General features: G+C 42.5%; 1 protein-coding gene across 2 annotated transcripts in view; it reads right to left on the bottom strand.

Annotated features, from left to right (window-relative positions):
* Positions 1–11317: 11317 nt before the first annotated feature.
* TXNRD2 (thioredoxin reductase 2) overlaps positions 11318–18925 on the bottom strand; it is a 50539-nt gene continuing 42931 nt past the window's right edge. Inside the window, exons 15-18 of one of the 2 annotated variants that reach the window (XM_044990119.1) lie at positions 18307–18378; positions 16323–16420; positions 15135–15225; positions 13595–13654 (exon numbers count right to left, since the gene is read on the bottom strand). In XM_044990119.1, coding sequence (XP_044846054.1) covers positions 13595–13654; positions 15135–15225; positions 16323–16420; positions 18307–18378 — 321 coding nt within the window. Of the gene's footprint in view, positions 13655–15134; positions 15226–16322; positions 16421–18306; positions 18379–18925 lie in introns of both variants that reach the window. The other variant, XM_044990118.1, reaches the window with a different exon arrangement.

Raw genomic sequence — 18925 nt, 5'->3', positions numbered from 1 at the left:
CGTCTCTTAGCCAGGTTCTGCACAGACTGCAGTATAATGCTCAAGGTGTTTACAATGCTCACAACAGCAGCTGTGAGCTGAGCGAGCTCCATGCTTGCCGTGCTATGGTGTCTGCACGGGTAACCCAGGAAAAAAGGTGAGAAATAATTGTCTGCAGTTGCTTTCACAGAGGGAGGGAGGGAGGGACGACTGACGACATGTACCCAAAACCACCCGTGACAATGTTTTTGCCCCATCAGGCACTGGGACCTTAACTCAGAATTCCAATGGGCAGCGGAGACTGAGGGAACTGTGGGATAGCTGCCCACAGTGCACCGCTCCGTGAGTCGAGGCTAGCCACGGTAGTGAGGACGCACTCCGCTGATTAATACGCTTAGTGGGGACACACACAATTGACTGTATAAAATCAATTTGTAAAGATCGACTTCTATAAAGTTGACCTCATTTCGTAGTGTAGACATACCCTTAGCCTGGTGTAAAATGGCTGTAGTGTAATCCAAATCCGGCCCCCCTTAGCAAAGGCCAAGCAATGTTTGTATAGTCTGCACCATAAAAAAGATGAATTATGTGACTGTTCTCAATGAATTCTATTAATTGCAGATTTTGCCAGAGGAAAATACAGAAACACCATATTCCCCCCCTTACAGTTGTCAGCATAACCACTGTTACTGTTGCTACACTAGCAGGTGGTAGCTGATCATAAAATGCTACAGAGAGTGTAGGATAGTGAGGCTAATGCCTCAGAAGGACACTGTTTCAGGTGAGGCGGCTTGGTTTGCTTACAAAAATATCTCTAAGGGGTACCTAAAAATGAAGGGCCAGTGACTCAGCTCATGTAAATCAGTTGTAGCTCCAATGGATTTACCCCATCGGGAGATGTGGCCCTACAGAACTAATATAAATTAGCTCTCAGACCTCTGCAAACATGTTATTTTAAAAATAATAAAAAAAATACAGTTAAAATTTTTGCATTGTAAGTGAAATAATAATAGAAATATGCCCGTGTAAAGTTCCCTGGCACTAATGCAGACACCAAACATATTTCCAGCCACCTGGAACATTAATAAATCCCAGCAAACTGCCTTCCATGTTCAGCTTGGCCGTGACGCGGTGTGGAGCAATAAAGCAATGACCATAATGCCATACTCATGAGGAAGGATCAGAGTCTAAGAGAAAGGGCCCAAGATATTTGAATCCCTAACAGCCTGTTTCTAGCAGGTCCATAGCCGGAGTTTTGAAAGTAAAGCAACTGCAAACTCAAGCATCCACTCAGAAATCCACAGTCTTACAGGAAGAAGGCAAATATCCTGCTCTCCCTAGTGCATCCTCCACGGGGACAAGTCAGATTCCCAGGCAAAATACAATCATTGCATAGTGCTAGGATGACTCTCACAGTTTGCAGCTGCAGGAGACCAAACCCAGCACAGGACACAGGGCTGTGGCCTGGAGCTGACTCCAGGGTTGTCATTAGCGCTCAGGAGGGTACTCGTATGTTCTCCATCACCCTCTCTCCCACACATTGGTCTCCCCTGTTGGCTTATGCTTATTCTTCCTGTGCCCTCTTCCCCTCCTCTCCCTTCTTTGGCTGTGTTACATTTAACACAGGGTGGCTGAATCTATTTGTTCTTGGAATAATTTATTTCTTGAGTAAAACCTAATTTGACCCTAATAATGTCAGCTTCAAAGAGGCTAAAAGGGACAATTCCTTGTTGATCCAGACAACGTATCCTCCAAACACAATAAAAGGGAGGGCTTGTTATCAACAGGGAGATGCCCATTAGTATTTTCACAGGCATACTAATGGAAGGAGCTCCCTTATCAAACCAGGAGGCTTGGCATGCACTCCAGGCATGTAGGGGCCGGCAGACTGTGTTTTCGCTGCTTTCAGCCTGCAAGGCCACACAACGTGGGAAGTGGCCATTTGAAAGAGGAGTGGGGAGAATGACAGACGATTTGTGTCTGGGTGTTTCTTGGGAGGACACTGCGTTCCTGCCATGGGAACAGGGTGGACAAGGAAGGCAGCAACCAGACGTGAAGAGTGACAAAGCAAGTCAGCCACGGACAGCCCGTGGGAGGTCAGAGGAAATGCACCATTAGTCAAAGTTGGAGGAAAAATAAAACATGATGACAAGTGGGCCATTCATGTGCTTCCCGCTTCAAGCAATGGCCAGGCCCTTTGCAGCTCAAAAGACTCAAGTATCAGCTTCTTTTCTCTTCAGCCAGGCTAACGCGGTAACAGCACAGACGGAGAAACTCCCTTGTCGTTTATATAAACTCTTCTCACGTTGCTCTTGGCGATGCTACGCTGAAGTACAGAGCTAGGAGAGAGCTTGGATCAGTAAAGCAAACTCAAGTGATCTCTTCTTTGCCATCTGGCGTTCAAGCCACTAGCTCGGGGTGAACGTTCACCTGCTTTTGTAAAACCAGCGATATTAACAATGCTTCCAAAACCACAAAGCAAGGTGACAAACCTGCGTGAGAGAAGCATCTACGCCTCACACACATGCCAGCTCACTGAAGTCCCTGGGAGCTGCATACTTGTATCTGAGAGTTTACTGCTCATTAGCATGAGACCCTGGGAGCTAAGATGTCACAATAACCGGGGGCAGGTGAAGACAAGGACCTGTGCTTCAATGGAACAGAGCCAGATGGCTTTAGCTGATGTTCTGCTCTGCCACAGAGCATTACAACCTCAAGGCACTTTTGTTAGAACTGGTGAATCAGACACGTATTGGCTTTAGGGGATCCAGCAGTGCCATGCCCAAGGCCTGGCTCTCAGTGCTTCCTCTGGGCCCTTACACTTCAGGCAGGCAAGAGGCTGAGCATACTGCCTAGGGAGTCCATGCAGCTAATGGTGGGGAGGAAATGCTCGGCAGTTGCGGCATTGCGGGGCTGTGGTGGGCATCCCATTCAGGGCGTAGTTGGAAATATGCAGTCACAGAGGCAAGGGACTTAGAAGAAGGAACAATAACAGAATCCCTCAGTGCTCGGGGAGGGATAAAGAGGATCTCCCAGGCACTCACTGAACAGGGACAACGCTAACTGACATCAGACTGAGTGACTATAGCGCTAGCCATGGGCTGGAGAACTGATGTACAAAAGAAGAAAGATACAGAATAAAAGGCAGTTCCTCCATTACTTCTAAAGGCTGAGCTACGCTAAAGGAGGTGATTCTAAAGAACTGGAGTATATGTAAAACGCTAAAGAGAGTAGGACCCAAACTACTAAGCTAATACTCCCGATCAACCCAGCCACTCTTACAAACGGACACGACTAAATCAAAGAGAGCTCAGTCCAAAGCCTCAAGAAAATCTTGCTCATTTTCAGCCACAGGAGCTAGGTGTGTGGCATGAACTAGATGGGGAGATTGCAGAGGCAAAAATCAAAAGGTCTTTCAAGATCGAGCTAGACCCAAGCCAAGTGCAAAAGAAGTACTTAAAGAAAGAGATGGGCTTTGGCGATCTAAATCGCCTTTTCTCAGGTCTCCAAAGTGTCTTGTGCTCTTTAAATTGCTTCCTGTTATAGGCTTTGTAATTGCTGCTTTATGCATTACTAAAACCATTCATCTGGTCTAGCCAAAGCGAACAGACTAAGAACGGTAAGATTTCCAAACCACTGCATTTAAGAACAATGTCTTCCGGATTATTTCAGTCTCCTGCCAGAGCATTAGTTAGCTACATTTCTCTAAGGGAAAAAACCCCTGGATTTCCTGAGGTTTTCAGCTGTGTTTGCACAACTTGCCTTCGTGTGAAGGTGAAAACTAATGTATTTCCTCTTCATCCTTTGTAAGAAAGGGACAACGCAGGATGATCAAAGGTGATAAAAAGCGCTGAGTTGCCATTGTTTAGTCCCCTATTAAAAAAATATTTAAATAAATAGTCCAGATTCCTGTGTGTTCTGAGTTTCTTGAAAGATTCCAAACCCACATAAGACTATTCAACCGTCCGAATAAACCCGAAACAGCTATGGGAACCGGGCACAAGTCATATAAGCTTGAACAGAAGCTTGACTCACTTCATTTAAGTCCGTTTACACTTTAATAAGAAACCACAATAAAGTAACTTACTTTCAATAAACAGCCTGTGGCCATTAAGCAGCATGTGCCAGGGCAAGGTAGCCAATAGGTTTGGACTTCGTCTCTTACAGGTGGCCTGCAAAGGGGACAAATGTTTGTGCCCTTGTTTTTTTTCCCCTTTGTTTTTGATGTATTTTAAAGAAGCCTGAAAGTCTGTCCACCCCCGCTTATTTTTCTTACATTAGAAGCAGCCGCAGGAGGTCTTTTCCGTGGTTTTGCTGGAGAGCTAGTGGGGTTTGAACACCACATGAGCTAAAGACGAGCAGTTGTGTGGGGGCAGAGCTCTGTAAAATCTTGGGGTCTGGTTTGTGTCGCGTTTTGTTAACACCTATTTAACTCAAACACCTAATGAAAAGTTGGGAGCAAACCACTGCCTGCAAAAGATTTAAGAGCACTGCCATGACGCCTGAGCACTGGGCAAGCTCCCGCACTCCACACAGGGAAAGCCACACTGGATTCTGCTGTTGTTTCTAAGGTAGGAAAACAAGCAGAAAGTGAAACAAAATCTCTTAGGCCTTCATACACGATAAAGAAAAAAAAAGAAGAAGAGGGGCACTGACATGTTTCAATCTGTTTTGTAGTTAGTGGATAGAATGCAAACAGTTGCCTTGAATGGGAGTATTACTACATTGGGTGATGTGCCCAGCCCCCTCCCCCCCTCCACCACACACACACACACACACACACACACACACACACACGGAATTGCAAAGAGACAATGTAACAAAGTTTTCCTTGGAGATTGTGACAGGCTGCAAACTTCCAATACCTCTATCTAGTTAATACAGAGAACCTTGTTCAAACAAGACTGGTCTCCATTTTCACTCTTGCCCCAGGGAATAGCCAGTTTTCTCATCATCCTGTAACTTTGACTGACGCAATCGGGTTCTGGAAACCTGCCTCGTTAGTTTACATCCCAGCCTTCCAGGGATGATGTTAATTTTCCACTTAGGACCAGCAGTTGAATGTGCTAGATCTTGCCTACAGTACTTAGATGCCGTGCTTAGAAATGCACGGTCGGGAACAGTACTGGATTGGAACCGAGGTAGATCAGATAATCTGAAAAGATCTGCCCATGATTTAAAATAGGGTTATAGGATAATTCTCAAAAGGTGTATTTTTAAGAGGCTTTAACCAGTGCTTTGATCCTGGATAATTATTATTGTAAAAGTTTTGTGTATCTTTAAATTTATACTCACCAGGGGCAATAATCTGTCATAGGGGTTGTACTAAGCACCCATAAGAGTGGGTACAGGAGCAGTGTATCAAGGGGAGCTTTCTTGGCATCCTTTCAATGCTATTGAATCGTTACAGAAATCTAGGGTAGCAAGGAGTGACAAACTAGGGCTAGAATATCTGTCCAACTCGTACAGTAACAATGGCATATTCTTATTTGAGTGCCAGTTGGTTAAGGGTCTCAGGGCACTTTACGTACATTAAGCCTTCACACTCATTATAGAGATGGTTAGAATGAAGCACAGACACATAAATGAGATGCCAGTGTCATAAACTAGAGTTTTAACTAGAATGCAGAGTCCTGACTCGCAGTCCAGTACTCGATCCACTTCACAAAACTGCCTCAGGCTACACATGTCTGAGTTCCATGTGTATTGTATAGAACGGTCTGAAATTCCTTTAATAAAAAGCCCACTGTAAGACAGTGAAGTGTAATGGCTCCTGTCTTTATTATTACGTAGAATTTAGCATGTCAGGTCCATGCTGGACATACACAAACTGTCACAAAGATGGGGGTGTTCACCTCATGCTAGCCTGGAGAGGGTGAATGAGGCTGAGAAGGGCCTAGTTAATCAGATAGCCTAGGCCATTTAATTCCCTTCAGGCTGCTCCCTCTTTGTGACTTGGGCCTCCAGCCAGGTCGCTATGTGTCTTCACCTTCTAGGGGTATCAAAGTCCCACAGGACAAACTGTCCCAGGCAGTTCTCAAATCCACTGCCCTGCCTGCACCACTTCCCAGTGGCCAGCAGGGAAGCCCAGGCCCACCTCAAGGTCCTTCCAGCTCAAGGACCCTCTAATTAGCAACCAACGTCTGCAACATCCTATCTTGCTACTGTTTTCCTGAGCCTCTTCTTACTCCACCCTCTCTCAAGCTTTCACGCCCTCACCCTTCTGGGCAAACCCTTCCCTCAGGGCCTGGCACCCCAGGGTTTCTACTCACCCTCTGGGTTTCCTTCTTTCTTTTGCTAATGCCCAGAGAGTCACTGCAGGCTTCTTCACCACAGTCCTCCTCTTTTCTATTGCCAGCTTCCTGGTTTTATACTAACCCCACCTGTTCCTTCTCAGATGGGCGCAATCATCATTCAGGGGATACCTGGGCCACCTCATTTCCCTCAGGTGTGGTCTATCAGTTAATTGGCTCTTTCCTCAGCCTCATTAACCCTCTCCAGGCTGGTGTGCAGTGAACACCCCATCACGACGACACAGTTCCTTCCCCAAAGATCTTAGAATGTAAATAAACAAGAAAAAGGGTGTGGAAATGTATTATCCCCATTTTACAGATGGGGATTCTGAGCAAGAGAATGACTAGGTGACTTGCCCAAGGTCACACAGGAAAGTTCATGGCACAGCCAGGAATTGAATCCAGGTCTGATGCCTTCCAGTCCAGTGGCTTAACTACACCACAGTCCACCTTTACGGCTTAGGAAGAGCTCAAACTGACTAGTTTTATGCAAAGAGATTTCTTTAAATGGGAAATTTTAGCATGCATATTATAGATTCATAGATTCCAAGGCCAGAAGGGACCATTATGCTCATCTAGTCTGACCTCCTGTAGAACACAGGCTGGAGAACTTCCCCAAAATAATTCCTAGATTTACAACCGCATGCTGCACAAACAGCTAGGAAATCACATTATTTTACTTGACAGTGTGGGATACGGTGCTCAGCTTTAGCATCAGTTTACTATCCTAACTCCTCCCTAGACTGGCAAGTTCACTATCCTGCCTGCATGCTGACATGTCTTAAGGGTTTGATTATACCCATTAACGATTAGCTCATTTTCCTTTGTTCCCCCAACAAGTAGGGTCCCATCCAGGGCTACAGAGCACCAGTAGACTGAGCGATGTTTTCTTAAGGCGTACACAAGATTAAACACTGTTAAATCTGATGCATAATACCACAGCATTGCCAGGGCCTTTTTAATATGCATGTTTCTTATGGCAAGATGACTGACAAGGGCTACAATAAGGTGCTGAAAGCAATATTTCACCTGGCCCATCAAACTTCAATGTAGAGGATTAGAACTAAGAAGAGCTGACAATATTGACTGAGTGCTACGATGGAAATATAATTAGCTAGCTGACATTTAATGGACAGAAATGCTCAAAATTTTTAACCAATTAAAGTAATTACACCAGAACCTGTACATGCTGCCTTCCAAAAAACGCTGGTTTTTAATCCCCCCCGATGAAATTTAAATTTGGCGCTAGAACCACTGCATGTGTGTATGTTGTGGCTTTTTGCTGGAGCACCATTAGGAAATTCTTGTATGCAAAGCTAAAAACAAAAAGTTTTCTTAACACAGCGAGCGCTGAGTCTGAAAGAACTGGCGATGTGTTTGATACAAATAACGCAGCCAAGTGCGAAGTAAGCTTGGAGAGAGGAGTCTGATTTCAAAAATCCCCACATTAGGCCAATATGGGCATATTCTGTTGCCAGCCTTCAGCTGGATGTCTGGCTGTCCATCGTGCTGCTTGTGTTTTTGAACATTAATTAAAGGCTGCTCTTAAACTTACGTCTATTACTATTTAACACCGCACTTAAGCATGGGTTTAAATCCCATTGAAGTCAATGGTTAATGTTAACTTTATGTCTATTGGTTGCATTGAGACTTAAGCATGTGCTTAAGTGCGTTGCTGAATAGGGGTGGACTGCTGAGTCCTGGATTAATACCTTCCAAGGCCAGAGGGAACCGCTGTGATCATCTAGTCTGACCTCCCATATAACACAAGCCATGAACTTTCACCAAAAGAATTCCTAGAAAAGATACCCTCTGAACAGGGACTTGAACCCTGGACCCTCCAATTAAAGGACCCTTTGTCAATTGAGCCAGCTGGGCTCATTTAAAAAAAAGAAGCCAATTTAGCTAGGATTTGAACCTGGGACCTCTCTTATTCTAAGCAAGATACATACACCTCTAGAGCAACAGCCAGGCCTCCATTGCTGCTACCTGTGTATCTTGGCTACACTGCTCTACTCATGCTAGTACCACAGATGTGCATACCCAAGCAGGGGAATCACAGCAATTGCTTGTTGTGCAGAGGCAGCCTAAATAATGCAGTATACTGAATCCCCAGGTTTAAAGACTAGCCTAGGTGCATCAAGATGTGCCTGTTCTGTTATTCTTTTCTCTATTTTAATTTGACATAGGATTAAAATTTGATGTTGAAATTAAGACCAATGGGTCCAGAATGATGCTTGCCTTGCTGCTTTTGAGCCACTCGAATTCAAGTGGTGACAAAGGGAGTTGTTCGTTATCACAAAGTTAAGGTTACAGTGAAACCCCAGGAGATCAACTTTGTGAGAGTGAAAAGGCCTTTAATATAGCTACGTGACAATATTCCTTTTCAAGGCCACACCAAGGGCAGAATCCATACAAGAATTAATTTCAAACTAACTAGTTAGAGGTCTGATCGTCAGGTAATACTTAAATGGGAACTTCTCACCAAGGAGAGCAGGCTAAAGAGATAACAGGAAGTTGAGACTGAAGCCGGACAATGTGGTTTTCTCCTCTGATGGACAGAAGTTCATCGCATGGGCTATAACAATGTTCTACTAAAGTTAATTCCTAATTTCCTTTGCAACATGTTTTCTCCTAACACTACCCATATCACCTAGTTAGTTTTGCTGTAATGCAGTTTCACTATAATCTATTTTATTTTTGCCTTGTAAACTAGGTAAATAAATGCTTTGTTTAATCCTCTGACTTCCCAGTGTTTCAAGGGAGTTTCCTCTTAGCATGCTTCTTGAAAGCACATCATCATCAACACACATCTGAGCCAATCTGGTAGCTCTCATTACCAGGCATGAGAACATTTGAAATCATAGCTACAGCGCGTAGGGCGTTCCTTTGTTTTAAATCTAAAATAAAACAAGGTCACCCTGCTGTGCTGTAAAGCTAGAAATCCATTAATGTTTTCAGGAGCTAATAACTATAGAGAGATTGGGCAGCTGGGAGATATGTCTGTGACTCCATGTTCAAGGCATTTAAATTCGTTTGGTGATTGTTTTTAGTTTCCTTACCATTCAGCCTCCCACCAACAGAAACATTAGAATAAAAAGGCCCCATTTTTAACTGATGACCACTAGGATGAGGTTTTCAGTAAGCACAGACCGTGCATGTAAATTAAGTTAAGCAAAGACATTGCAACATATTCTTTAAGAAAATCATTTATTTGTCCATAATGTAACAATAAATATCAGGATTATATTATATATATATATATTTAATAGGAGTCCAGCAATCCTCAGACTTGTCTACTCCACTGTGTGGTTTGACACACAAGCCATCATTAGCTGGCACCTCGAGAAGACAGCCTGACTGCGTGTATTCATTTAAACATACATTTTCACTTACACACACAGTAAATAAATTTGCAGCATCTATCAGACTTTTCACTTGACATTAGTCAGGCTGATTTTATTACAAAAGCCTATCCCTGGAGAGCACACAAGGAATCCACCAAGAAAATAATACCAATCCAAGTAGTTTTCAGTTACTCTGCCTCACTCTTGGTTCTGACACATCAGTGTTTTGTAGCTATGAACGTACATCAAGATTTACTTCAGTGGACAACACGTTGTAGTCAATGAGGACCAGAGCCAGGATGCAATTTAAGATGCAAGATCAATTTTCATGGAGTCTATAAAAGCCCATATTGTGATTCTAAACTAGTGAAAATAAATTGTTGAAAACAAAAGAAGGCTCCATTAGATGGCTACTTTAGACAGTGATGATGTGGATTAATTTCACACCCCACATAAAATCTTGGACACTTTCCCACCAGATCTCTTTACTGGTTGCAGTACAGCAAGTTGTTTTTTTCCATTGGCAGTCTCATGATAGAAGTGAAATTAACTCATCTCACCTCCCGGGCCCCTCTCTAATGGCACATAATGCACATAAACTCCGCAGGGAGGACTGAGTACAACAGCAACATGGCCGAACCAGTGGGTGCCTGAGTAATGCACGCAAAGGGAATGAGCACTGCCACGGCGCAACGCAGAGATAATTAGAAATGCTCACACACACCCCTTATAACCAACGGAAGGCTCTTTCTCCTAGCAAGAGCTCTGAAGACCGAAATGCTCTAGGTGAAGCAGGTCATATGCCCCAGCAGCTGAGAAAGATCAAATAGGTTTTGCTCTGAAATGCTCAATATTTAAAACAACTAAAAGATTTTGAAAGAATTTTAAAGTTTACTGTAAGCTTTTTCTTTTTAATTGCTCAAAAATGTACAGAGGTGTTTTGGCTCCAATATTATATTTCCGCAGGATGTCCTCTCTTACCAAGGGCGATAGGGAGGTTTTGACTATGCATGTGTGAACATGACACTTTCAAAACATTTTTTATGAAGGGAGTAGCAACAAAAAGGCAGCACACCAAATCCATTTCCGTTCCCAAAATGTTTCCTTTCACCTGCAAGTCCATAGACTTGGTCTCAGTGCTGAATCAAACAAATCAACAGAGGTGATGAGAAATGCAGACTGCTACATTCATTAGGCAACAGTGTCTGACTGAACCACTCCTCTCTTTTATGGACTACGCAATACAAATCCTGCTTTGAATGTGGTACTCTAAAATGTGTAATGTTAGGAGCCACAGATCTGGGAAGCAACTTATCCATAATTTGTGTGTATGGTGGTTTTTTTGGTTTTTTTTTAGGAAAAGCTGCAATAGCTGTGAATTGTACCTTGAAATTCTAGCCTTGTGAAACCAACTCAGAAATACTGTAACCCATCATGTACAGCTTACACTTTTCTGTTTCTTGAATAGCAGTAGGAAACCTGTTTGCTCTTTCTGCACTGCTAGGGTATATTATCTGCTTCACCTACAGTATCAAGACTTAATACTTTTATAACAAATTTAAGATTTACAGCAGGGGTCCCCAACGTGGTGCCGGTGCCCACGTCCTGGCCGGTGGTCGAGCATCCGCCGAAATGCCACTGAAATTTGGCGGCATTTCGGCGGCGATGCCTCTGGATGACGCCACTTGCTGCCGACAAGCAACGTCATCGAGAGGCATCGCCGCTGAAATTCGGTGGCATTTCGGCGGATGCTTGACCGCCACCATGGTCCTTCGTCTGGCACCCGCCAGTCGAAAAGGTTGGGGACCACTGATTTACAGTGTCAAACTTTGGAAATGAGTCACTTAGAACCAGTGCAGGGCTGTGGGGTTTTGTTTTGTTTTTAAAGTCAGATCCCTGAAAGGAATTTATTGTAATACCACCTTGATGGCGTGTCGATAAGTACTATTACATTTGTTTTGATAATGTCTGCTGAAGCTTCAGAGTTTTTCAACAGCTTCTGGGGCACGTGCTGTACAATTCTGGTGGCAAGATATGTTTTAAACTTAAATTAAATCCACCACTTGTCTATAGTATAACTCTCAGCGAAATAGTAAACTAACAATGTCTTAAAATGGACAGTCTAAGAAAAAAGTTTCAAAGATGTGCATAGTCAGCAAACTATTCTTAAGAACTTTGCAATTAACAGGGCTAGGATGGCTAGGAAACTGTCAAAACTCATTTGCAAAAACACTGCTGTTTAACATACAGCAGGAAAGACTGATTTTTATCGTGTCTTTCTAAAGAATTGTAACTAACCCTTCCCCTTCCCACATGCACTGTTGTAACGGGTCGTGAGTAAATATGTGATTGCGCTTCTCAAAATACAGGATGAGCAATAAATTGCTACTTCAAATGAAATTCTGAGGGTTTGGGTTTTTGTTTTGCCTTTGTCAGGCTATCTATTTAACAGTATTTGGCAAAAGCAGCTGTGCTACTGGATTTCTATCTTGTTTTTATACTGCTACATGTTAGTCAGGATCTCCCCCTTCTGGCCAATATGAATAAGCAGCAGCTCACACTAGGTGAATGCTTTCTTCCTACAGGAAGTTTGGGCACTACGCTGAAAGAACAGTTTGCAGACTGGCATCTTAAAAGTGAGCTCTGAACAGGTCCATCTCCTTTCTGGTTTTATTTTTAATATAATGCAGTTCAAAGCCCAACTACCACAAGTTAATTGTGAGAGTTACAGGAGGTTTTGAAAATCTATTTTAAAACACTACAGATCATATACACCACACTCCAATTCATGTCAAATATCTGAGCTATATGAACAGCACACACAGCTTTCTATGTTCAATTCCAATTTTCAGTATTGGCCCTGGAGCAGTAATTTGTGTGATCTGAGCTGAAATTAATTGGCAATTTGAAAAACGTGCAGGGAAGTTTTCACCAACCCCAAGTTCTTTATGTAAGTGTTTAAATAGCAAAATGTCCTCGTTGCTAAAGGAATTCTATGAGCTTCCACGATGACACACACTGCCTATGCCAACAATGAACTCACCCAATAGTGTAACAACTCTAATGGTCACTTTATATTTTCCTCTATTACCAATTCCTGTATATGGTACATTTCCCTGAAACACTGAAGGCTGCTTACCTACTGCTATGTGCTTTGGGATCTGTTTCCTGTCAATGAGCCTTGACTTTGCACTCTTGTGATTACCACCAGTAGGGAGCCGTCTTGCCAGAGCTGAGAAGGAATTATTGCCCGTGTTCTCTACTCACTATCTGAGACCTTGGTTCAGTTCGGTGAGATTTGGACATCATTCCTCGTGAATGAATTCTTGGGGGAGGTCAGTAGCTAGGTGTTCTATTGGGAAAACCCTGGCTACGGAAGTCATGCATACACTGTCAGAGAGCTCCAAATATCTGGCATCCTTTTCACCTCTGTTTGACAATGCATTTATCTGCAGGATGATATCCAAGTGGGATTAATTTGCCAGTGGGTGGGAATGGTTAGCAGTGTGATGGCCACTGTTCCTGTAACAAAGTGACATCCATTTAAGTTTTACATGGCAAGTGATGGGCAAGAAACACATTCTGATGTACAGAAAATGATGATTTTCTCTAGCTCCCAGCAAGACAAAGGACACAGGCACTTCAGAAGTGATGCTTTTTAACATAAATCCTATTTCCCTGAAGGTTAAGTACTGTGTTGATTTTAAAGATGTATGTGGACAGTTCTTTAGGTAGGTACGGTGCGGCTAGGATTGTAAAATTCACTTTTTGATGTCTACTGAAGGAGTGATACCTAGGAAACCTTGAGCTGCAGGACTACGATTACCAAAACTGTGTCAGTTCAGAATGCTCTTTTTCCTTCTCAATTCTACTGTGTGCTTTTAACTTCTGTCCAGGGATTGGACTTAACCTCAGCAACCAGTGACCTTTGCATCCAAACCAGAGCGCTTTGTGATACGTAACTTGGTTACTTCCTCAGCACAGGTAGGGTGAATGCCAACTGTCTTCATCATCTGCGCATACGTAGCGCCACATCTACCAAAAAGAAAATGAAGAAAAAGTCATACTCTGTGCACATAACACATCTGTAATGGCATAAAGCATCAGATTGGGTTTACCTTATTCTCTTTTTCTAGAGTAATAGCCAGTGGAGAAGTTGCATTTGAAGCTATTGTCCAAAAAGCAAAGCAGAGACAATTACCAACACAACCATAGTCTCTGAAGGTATTTACACGGTAACCATTCAAGGATTTACCTTCACAGCATTGTGAGGTAGGGAAGGATTATTATTCTCATTTTTATAGATGAAGAGTTGAGGTACAGAGAGATTAATTTATGTGCCCAAGGTCACATAGCGAGTGTGGTAAAGAAAGGAACTAAATCCAGATCTCATGAGTCACAGTCCAGTTTCTTAACTACAAGACCATCTTTCAGGTATTACAACATTTGCACATGGACATCAGGCTTTCCTACTGGTAGACATGTAGAAAAAAAATCATAGTTTGGATTGCAGGCAAAAATCAACTGGAAGAGAGATGAATACTAGACTGCCCTCTCAGGATATCAGAGGGTGTATGGTGCTTACACTTGCAATTTCCTATCATACAAGCAAGAGAAAACTTCTCCAAAAGGTACATAGCGGGTATCCATGATTTCCACTTCTGCACCTGCCAATCCTACTTGCTTAATTCCTTCAGTTTTCTAACTACAAGAGGCTTAGCCCTAGATGACCTCTAAGGGTTTGTCTACACTGCAGCTAGGAGTCTGGGTACTGAGACTCACGCTAGGTCTGTGCGAGCTAGCACACGCAGTGTGGATGCTGCGGAGCAGATAGCAGCTCAGGCTTGCCACCTGAGTTCAGACCAAGGGGGTTGGGTGGGCTTGGATTTGGATGGCTAACCTAACCTGCCATGTCCACACTGCAATTTTTAGCACGATAGCATGAGCAAAGCTAGTGCCAGTCTGTCTTTCCATGCTGAGAGGCACACTTCCAGCTGCAGTGTAGTCAGACCTAAAATGTGTCACTATTCCTATCAGGCCATTTTCTGAGAATGCTGCAACATAATCAAAGGTCTAAATTTAAGAATCATTTCAGGCTGGAAAAATTAGATGCGTGAGAAAAGAGGAAGAATCCCTGTAGGATAAAAACCAGCACAGACCACACATTGCCAGAGCACAGATTATTTTGGCAGGGGACAGCCTTTTAAATGGGGGCTAAGATAAGAGCTAATATTGGACGCAATGAAACGGCAGTTCAGACTTACTATGCCTGTATTGTACATTATAAACCCAAGACTAGTGAAATACAACAGTGCACCAACACCAAGATTTGACCTTCTGAAAATCTGTGACTGTGGCTAGAGGCAAGGCAGAAAAGTGCTCCAGTTTCATCTACTTCCTTTGCATTGGTTATTTTGGATGAAACTTCAAAACGACGACCTCCTAAAAAAATGCAATACTGTAATTTCTACCACTGGCAACTCATGAACTACACACATGTTGGAAAGATGCATACTTGGGGTATACGGCAGTCAACGATTTCCAAGATATTCCTCACATGATACTTGTGGTCCTGCTGCCTTAGTCCTTTCTGCTTTTCATTTATGCTAGTCACTCAGAAGTAAAAGTCAACAACGCCATAATAATATGGTGATGATATTTAGGACAACTAGCTGACATTATCCTTAGGAAAAAGTTTCTCAGGGACCAGAGTTTGCCTTCTTCATAAAATAGTATGACGTTCAGAACTCTACATTTAATCATTATAACAAACATTTCTGAAGATGAAAGTCAATGACAAAAGGAGGAATGAAAACAGCATTAGGGCACATCTGGGACCTAGCAGTGATGCTCTGCACTTATAGAGAGGACCCAGGAGTTCCTCAAGCTAGGAGTGAAAGGAAGGCAGGGGACTCAACCCAAGAGGAGAAAGTGCCTCAGTATCAATGAAAACAAACTCTCATACTACATCAGACCGATGGGTCACCTAGTCCAGTAGCCTGTCTGTCTCAGTGGCTGGTACCAAACATTTCAGAAGGTGTAAAATCTCCATAGAATGGGAAATTATGAAATAACTCCCCCCACATAGGAGAAGCTTCTTTCTCACCTTCTTGCTTAGCAGTTGGCTTATGCCCTGAAGTATAGACGCTCATATAGGGCTCCAGGCAATGAAGGAGTTGTCTAGTCTCATTTAAGTCAGATGGTGGCTAGACCTGAATCAGGATCTGGAAGGTGGCACATCTAAAGGCTAGAGAAATGGGTAGAGATCCTGAGGAGCCCTGACTGGTATAAGAAGGCCTCTTATGGACAACACATCAAAATGAATTTTTTTTTTTTAAAAAGAAAAGGCTTGTGCAGGTTTACAAAACCATTTCCTGCCTTGTGGGTGGAATGCTGGGAAAGGCTTCTCTGTCATTCTTTGAAGAAACCAAACTTAATAGGACACTCAAGTTGACTTTTTGGTGTAACAAGGTCTGGCCAATCATACACTTTGCCTCAGTTGTTCCTTAACTATACCCATTATTTCTTTAACTAAATCCAGTATATCGTAATGAAGAACTACAGTGTTTTAATGAAAATATGTGTAATACTACATAAAACATCAATTCTTTATAGTGTTGCCAAAATTCAGCAGATTTCCTTTATAATCTTACAATAACTTAAAAAGCAGGCTTTAAAAGTGAAGACATTCTTTTGTACTTACTTTATTCCAAGAGCAAATCCTTGAATCACTTCCCCTGCATTTGGTCCAATGAAATGAAGGCCAAGGATCCGCTGCTCTTTTTTTCGCAGGCATACCATCTGAATGCAAGACATCACAGAGAGCTTTTCTTAGAAAGTCTGAAGGTAGGGCATGAAGCTGGGCTAAACGGAACTAGTCTTCCCCAAGGCACCAGTTCAGCCACCTATCCCTATGGAGCAAAGCATTTAAGCACTGCTTAAATCCCACTGACTTCACTGGGATTTATGCATGGGCTTAAATGATTTGCTAAATTGAGGTTTTAATCTACATTCCCAATACTTCAGGCTTCTCTGTGGCACATCCTGCAGACTTTAGTGAGCCGTTAGTAAACAATGATTTAAAGTAAGTGACATTCTTTGTGGTTTATCATTTGGATGACATCCTACAAATGTCCTTGGTGCTCCAATACCCATCCTAACCTCATTTTGACCTAGATTGGCCAAGTTAGCACTTTTCTGATTGAGATATAGGCTGGTCATATGGGAATTCTGGGCAGCTGATTAGCTGAACTTCCAAAGATGGTCATTGATCACAGGTCATCCCGTGCCATTATAATTCAATCAAAGAACATTTATGGCAGCCTGTCTGGCTAGGTACATTTACTATATATGCAAAGTGACTTTTTTTAAAGTTAGCCAAGTCCAGGAAGGAGCCAAGAGTGTTGAATCTGCTGTGGGCAATTAGAGCGTGGAGGCATGACTCGCTTAATGCTCACCTGTGTTCCAGAACAACGTTGGAAAGTGGATTATACAGGACAACATCTTAGCACCTTCACTCTAAGAACAGTGACAATCTCCCTATGGAGCTGAGCATCTGTATCAGGCATTGAATCGCCACTGGTCCAAAAGGCTCTGCTGCACAGGTCAGCCTGGCCTGTTAAAGGCATCGGGACTCTGGATTCATTCATCACCGCTGTATAACAGCAGCACGCCTGATAAGACATGGCTTAATATTGGAAAGATTGTAAACAACCCTAACCCTAACCCTCACAGAGGTTCAAAGTCAACTGCAAGTTTAATGTTTATTCACTTGTTTTGTGAGAGAGTTTAATAAGCATTATCTGCAAAGTGACTCTCAGCAGATATAATATCACTGCTATCTTGTCCTCAAATACTGCACTACCATTACCTCTATCTAAATGTAATGGTTGAGTAATAACACTTCAATTCTTACGCTGGATGGGACATTGATAAAAGCAACCTAGCTGTTTTTGCAGGTTCCATTTGACAAAATGTAGAGAGGGAAATCCCTTCAACTATCAGTGTCTGGCATATTCTAGGCATAGGATGTTAGCAGCATAACACTTTGAGATGGACCTGTTAGGTCAATACATTCATCCTACTGCAAAAGCAGAAGTTAGTCCCCGCCCCCCGACATAAAATGTACCAGTTATTCCACAGATACTATGCTTCATCCTAGCCAACCTTCTTTGCGACAGTCAAGTGGGCCTGAAAACCTTCTTACAATCAGAGTAAATGCACTGTTCCAAAAAATGAGATTTGCTTCAGGTCTGAAGCTCTGGTGTAAAATAGGGAGGCCTTTGTGGCTTGTTTTATAAGGACAAATGGGACGACAATTCAAAGATTACATTTAGCGGGTGAAGAACTGCCTCCCTTGTCTTAAAGAAAAAAGAAGGCACAATAATATCCTGATCTGAATATTCAGAAATTCCCTAAGAACTGAACGTTTTGTCTGTGGACCGCTCTATCAGCACTGAGAACTGTATCTCGTTAACATTCGTCAAGTGCTTTGAAGGTGTAAGATGTTATGTGAGGAATATAAAAAATGTGAGACTATGGCTAGAGAAAAAAGGCTGTAGATTGGGAAAAGAACCAATCAATTTTGAGAAAGTTATTCTGCAATCTGACAAATGCTTCTTGTTCCTAAAGCAAAATATAGACCATAGCACTTGTTTTAAGAACAGTTAAAAGTTCTGAACACTTACTTTTATGTAACACTGAGTTGCATCTCTTTCAGCCACTGTAAATTCCAAAGGTTTATAATATGCATGGTATACCTGATTGGGAAATAAGAGTATTAAGATTCCTTGTTAGACCAGAGGGGTAGCCATGTTAATCTGTATCCACAAAAACAATGAGGAGTCTGGTGGCACAGTAAAGACTAAGATTTATTTGGGCATAAGCTTTTGTGGGCAAAAAACCCCACTTCTTCAGATGCATGGAGTGAAAATACAGATACAGGCATAAATATAAATTGGCACATGAAAAGAAGAGAACCAATGTTGAAAGCCAATTTAGTCAGGGTGGACACAGTCCACTCCCAAAAATTGATGAGGCGGTGTCAATACCAAGAGAGGGAAAATTGCTTTTGTAGTGAGCCAGCCACTCCCAGTCCCTATTCAAGCCCAATGATGGTGTTAAGTTTCCAAATGAATTGTAGCTCAGTTGTTTAATTCTATAACTACCAGACATATGACATGACATCATCATGATTATTATTATTGTACACAATTGGTAATATGCACTAGTGCTGTACTAACAGAAAAAATAGACCGAGATGGGTTTTTATAACAGCATTAATTAGTGGGCTAGATTTCTTTTTAA

This window comes from Mauremys mutica, chromosome 16 (assembly GCF_020497125.1).
Source record: "Mauremys mutica isolate MM-2020 ecotype Southern chromosome 16, ASM2049712v1, whole genome shotgun sequence".
Taxonomy (NCBI): Eukaryota; Metazoa; Chordata; order Testudines; family Geoemydidae; genus Mauremys; species Mauremys mutica.
Note: the sequence above shows the minus strand (reverse complement) of the source record. Positions and strands in the feature narration are given on the sequence as shown.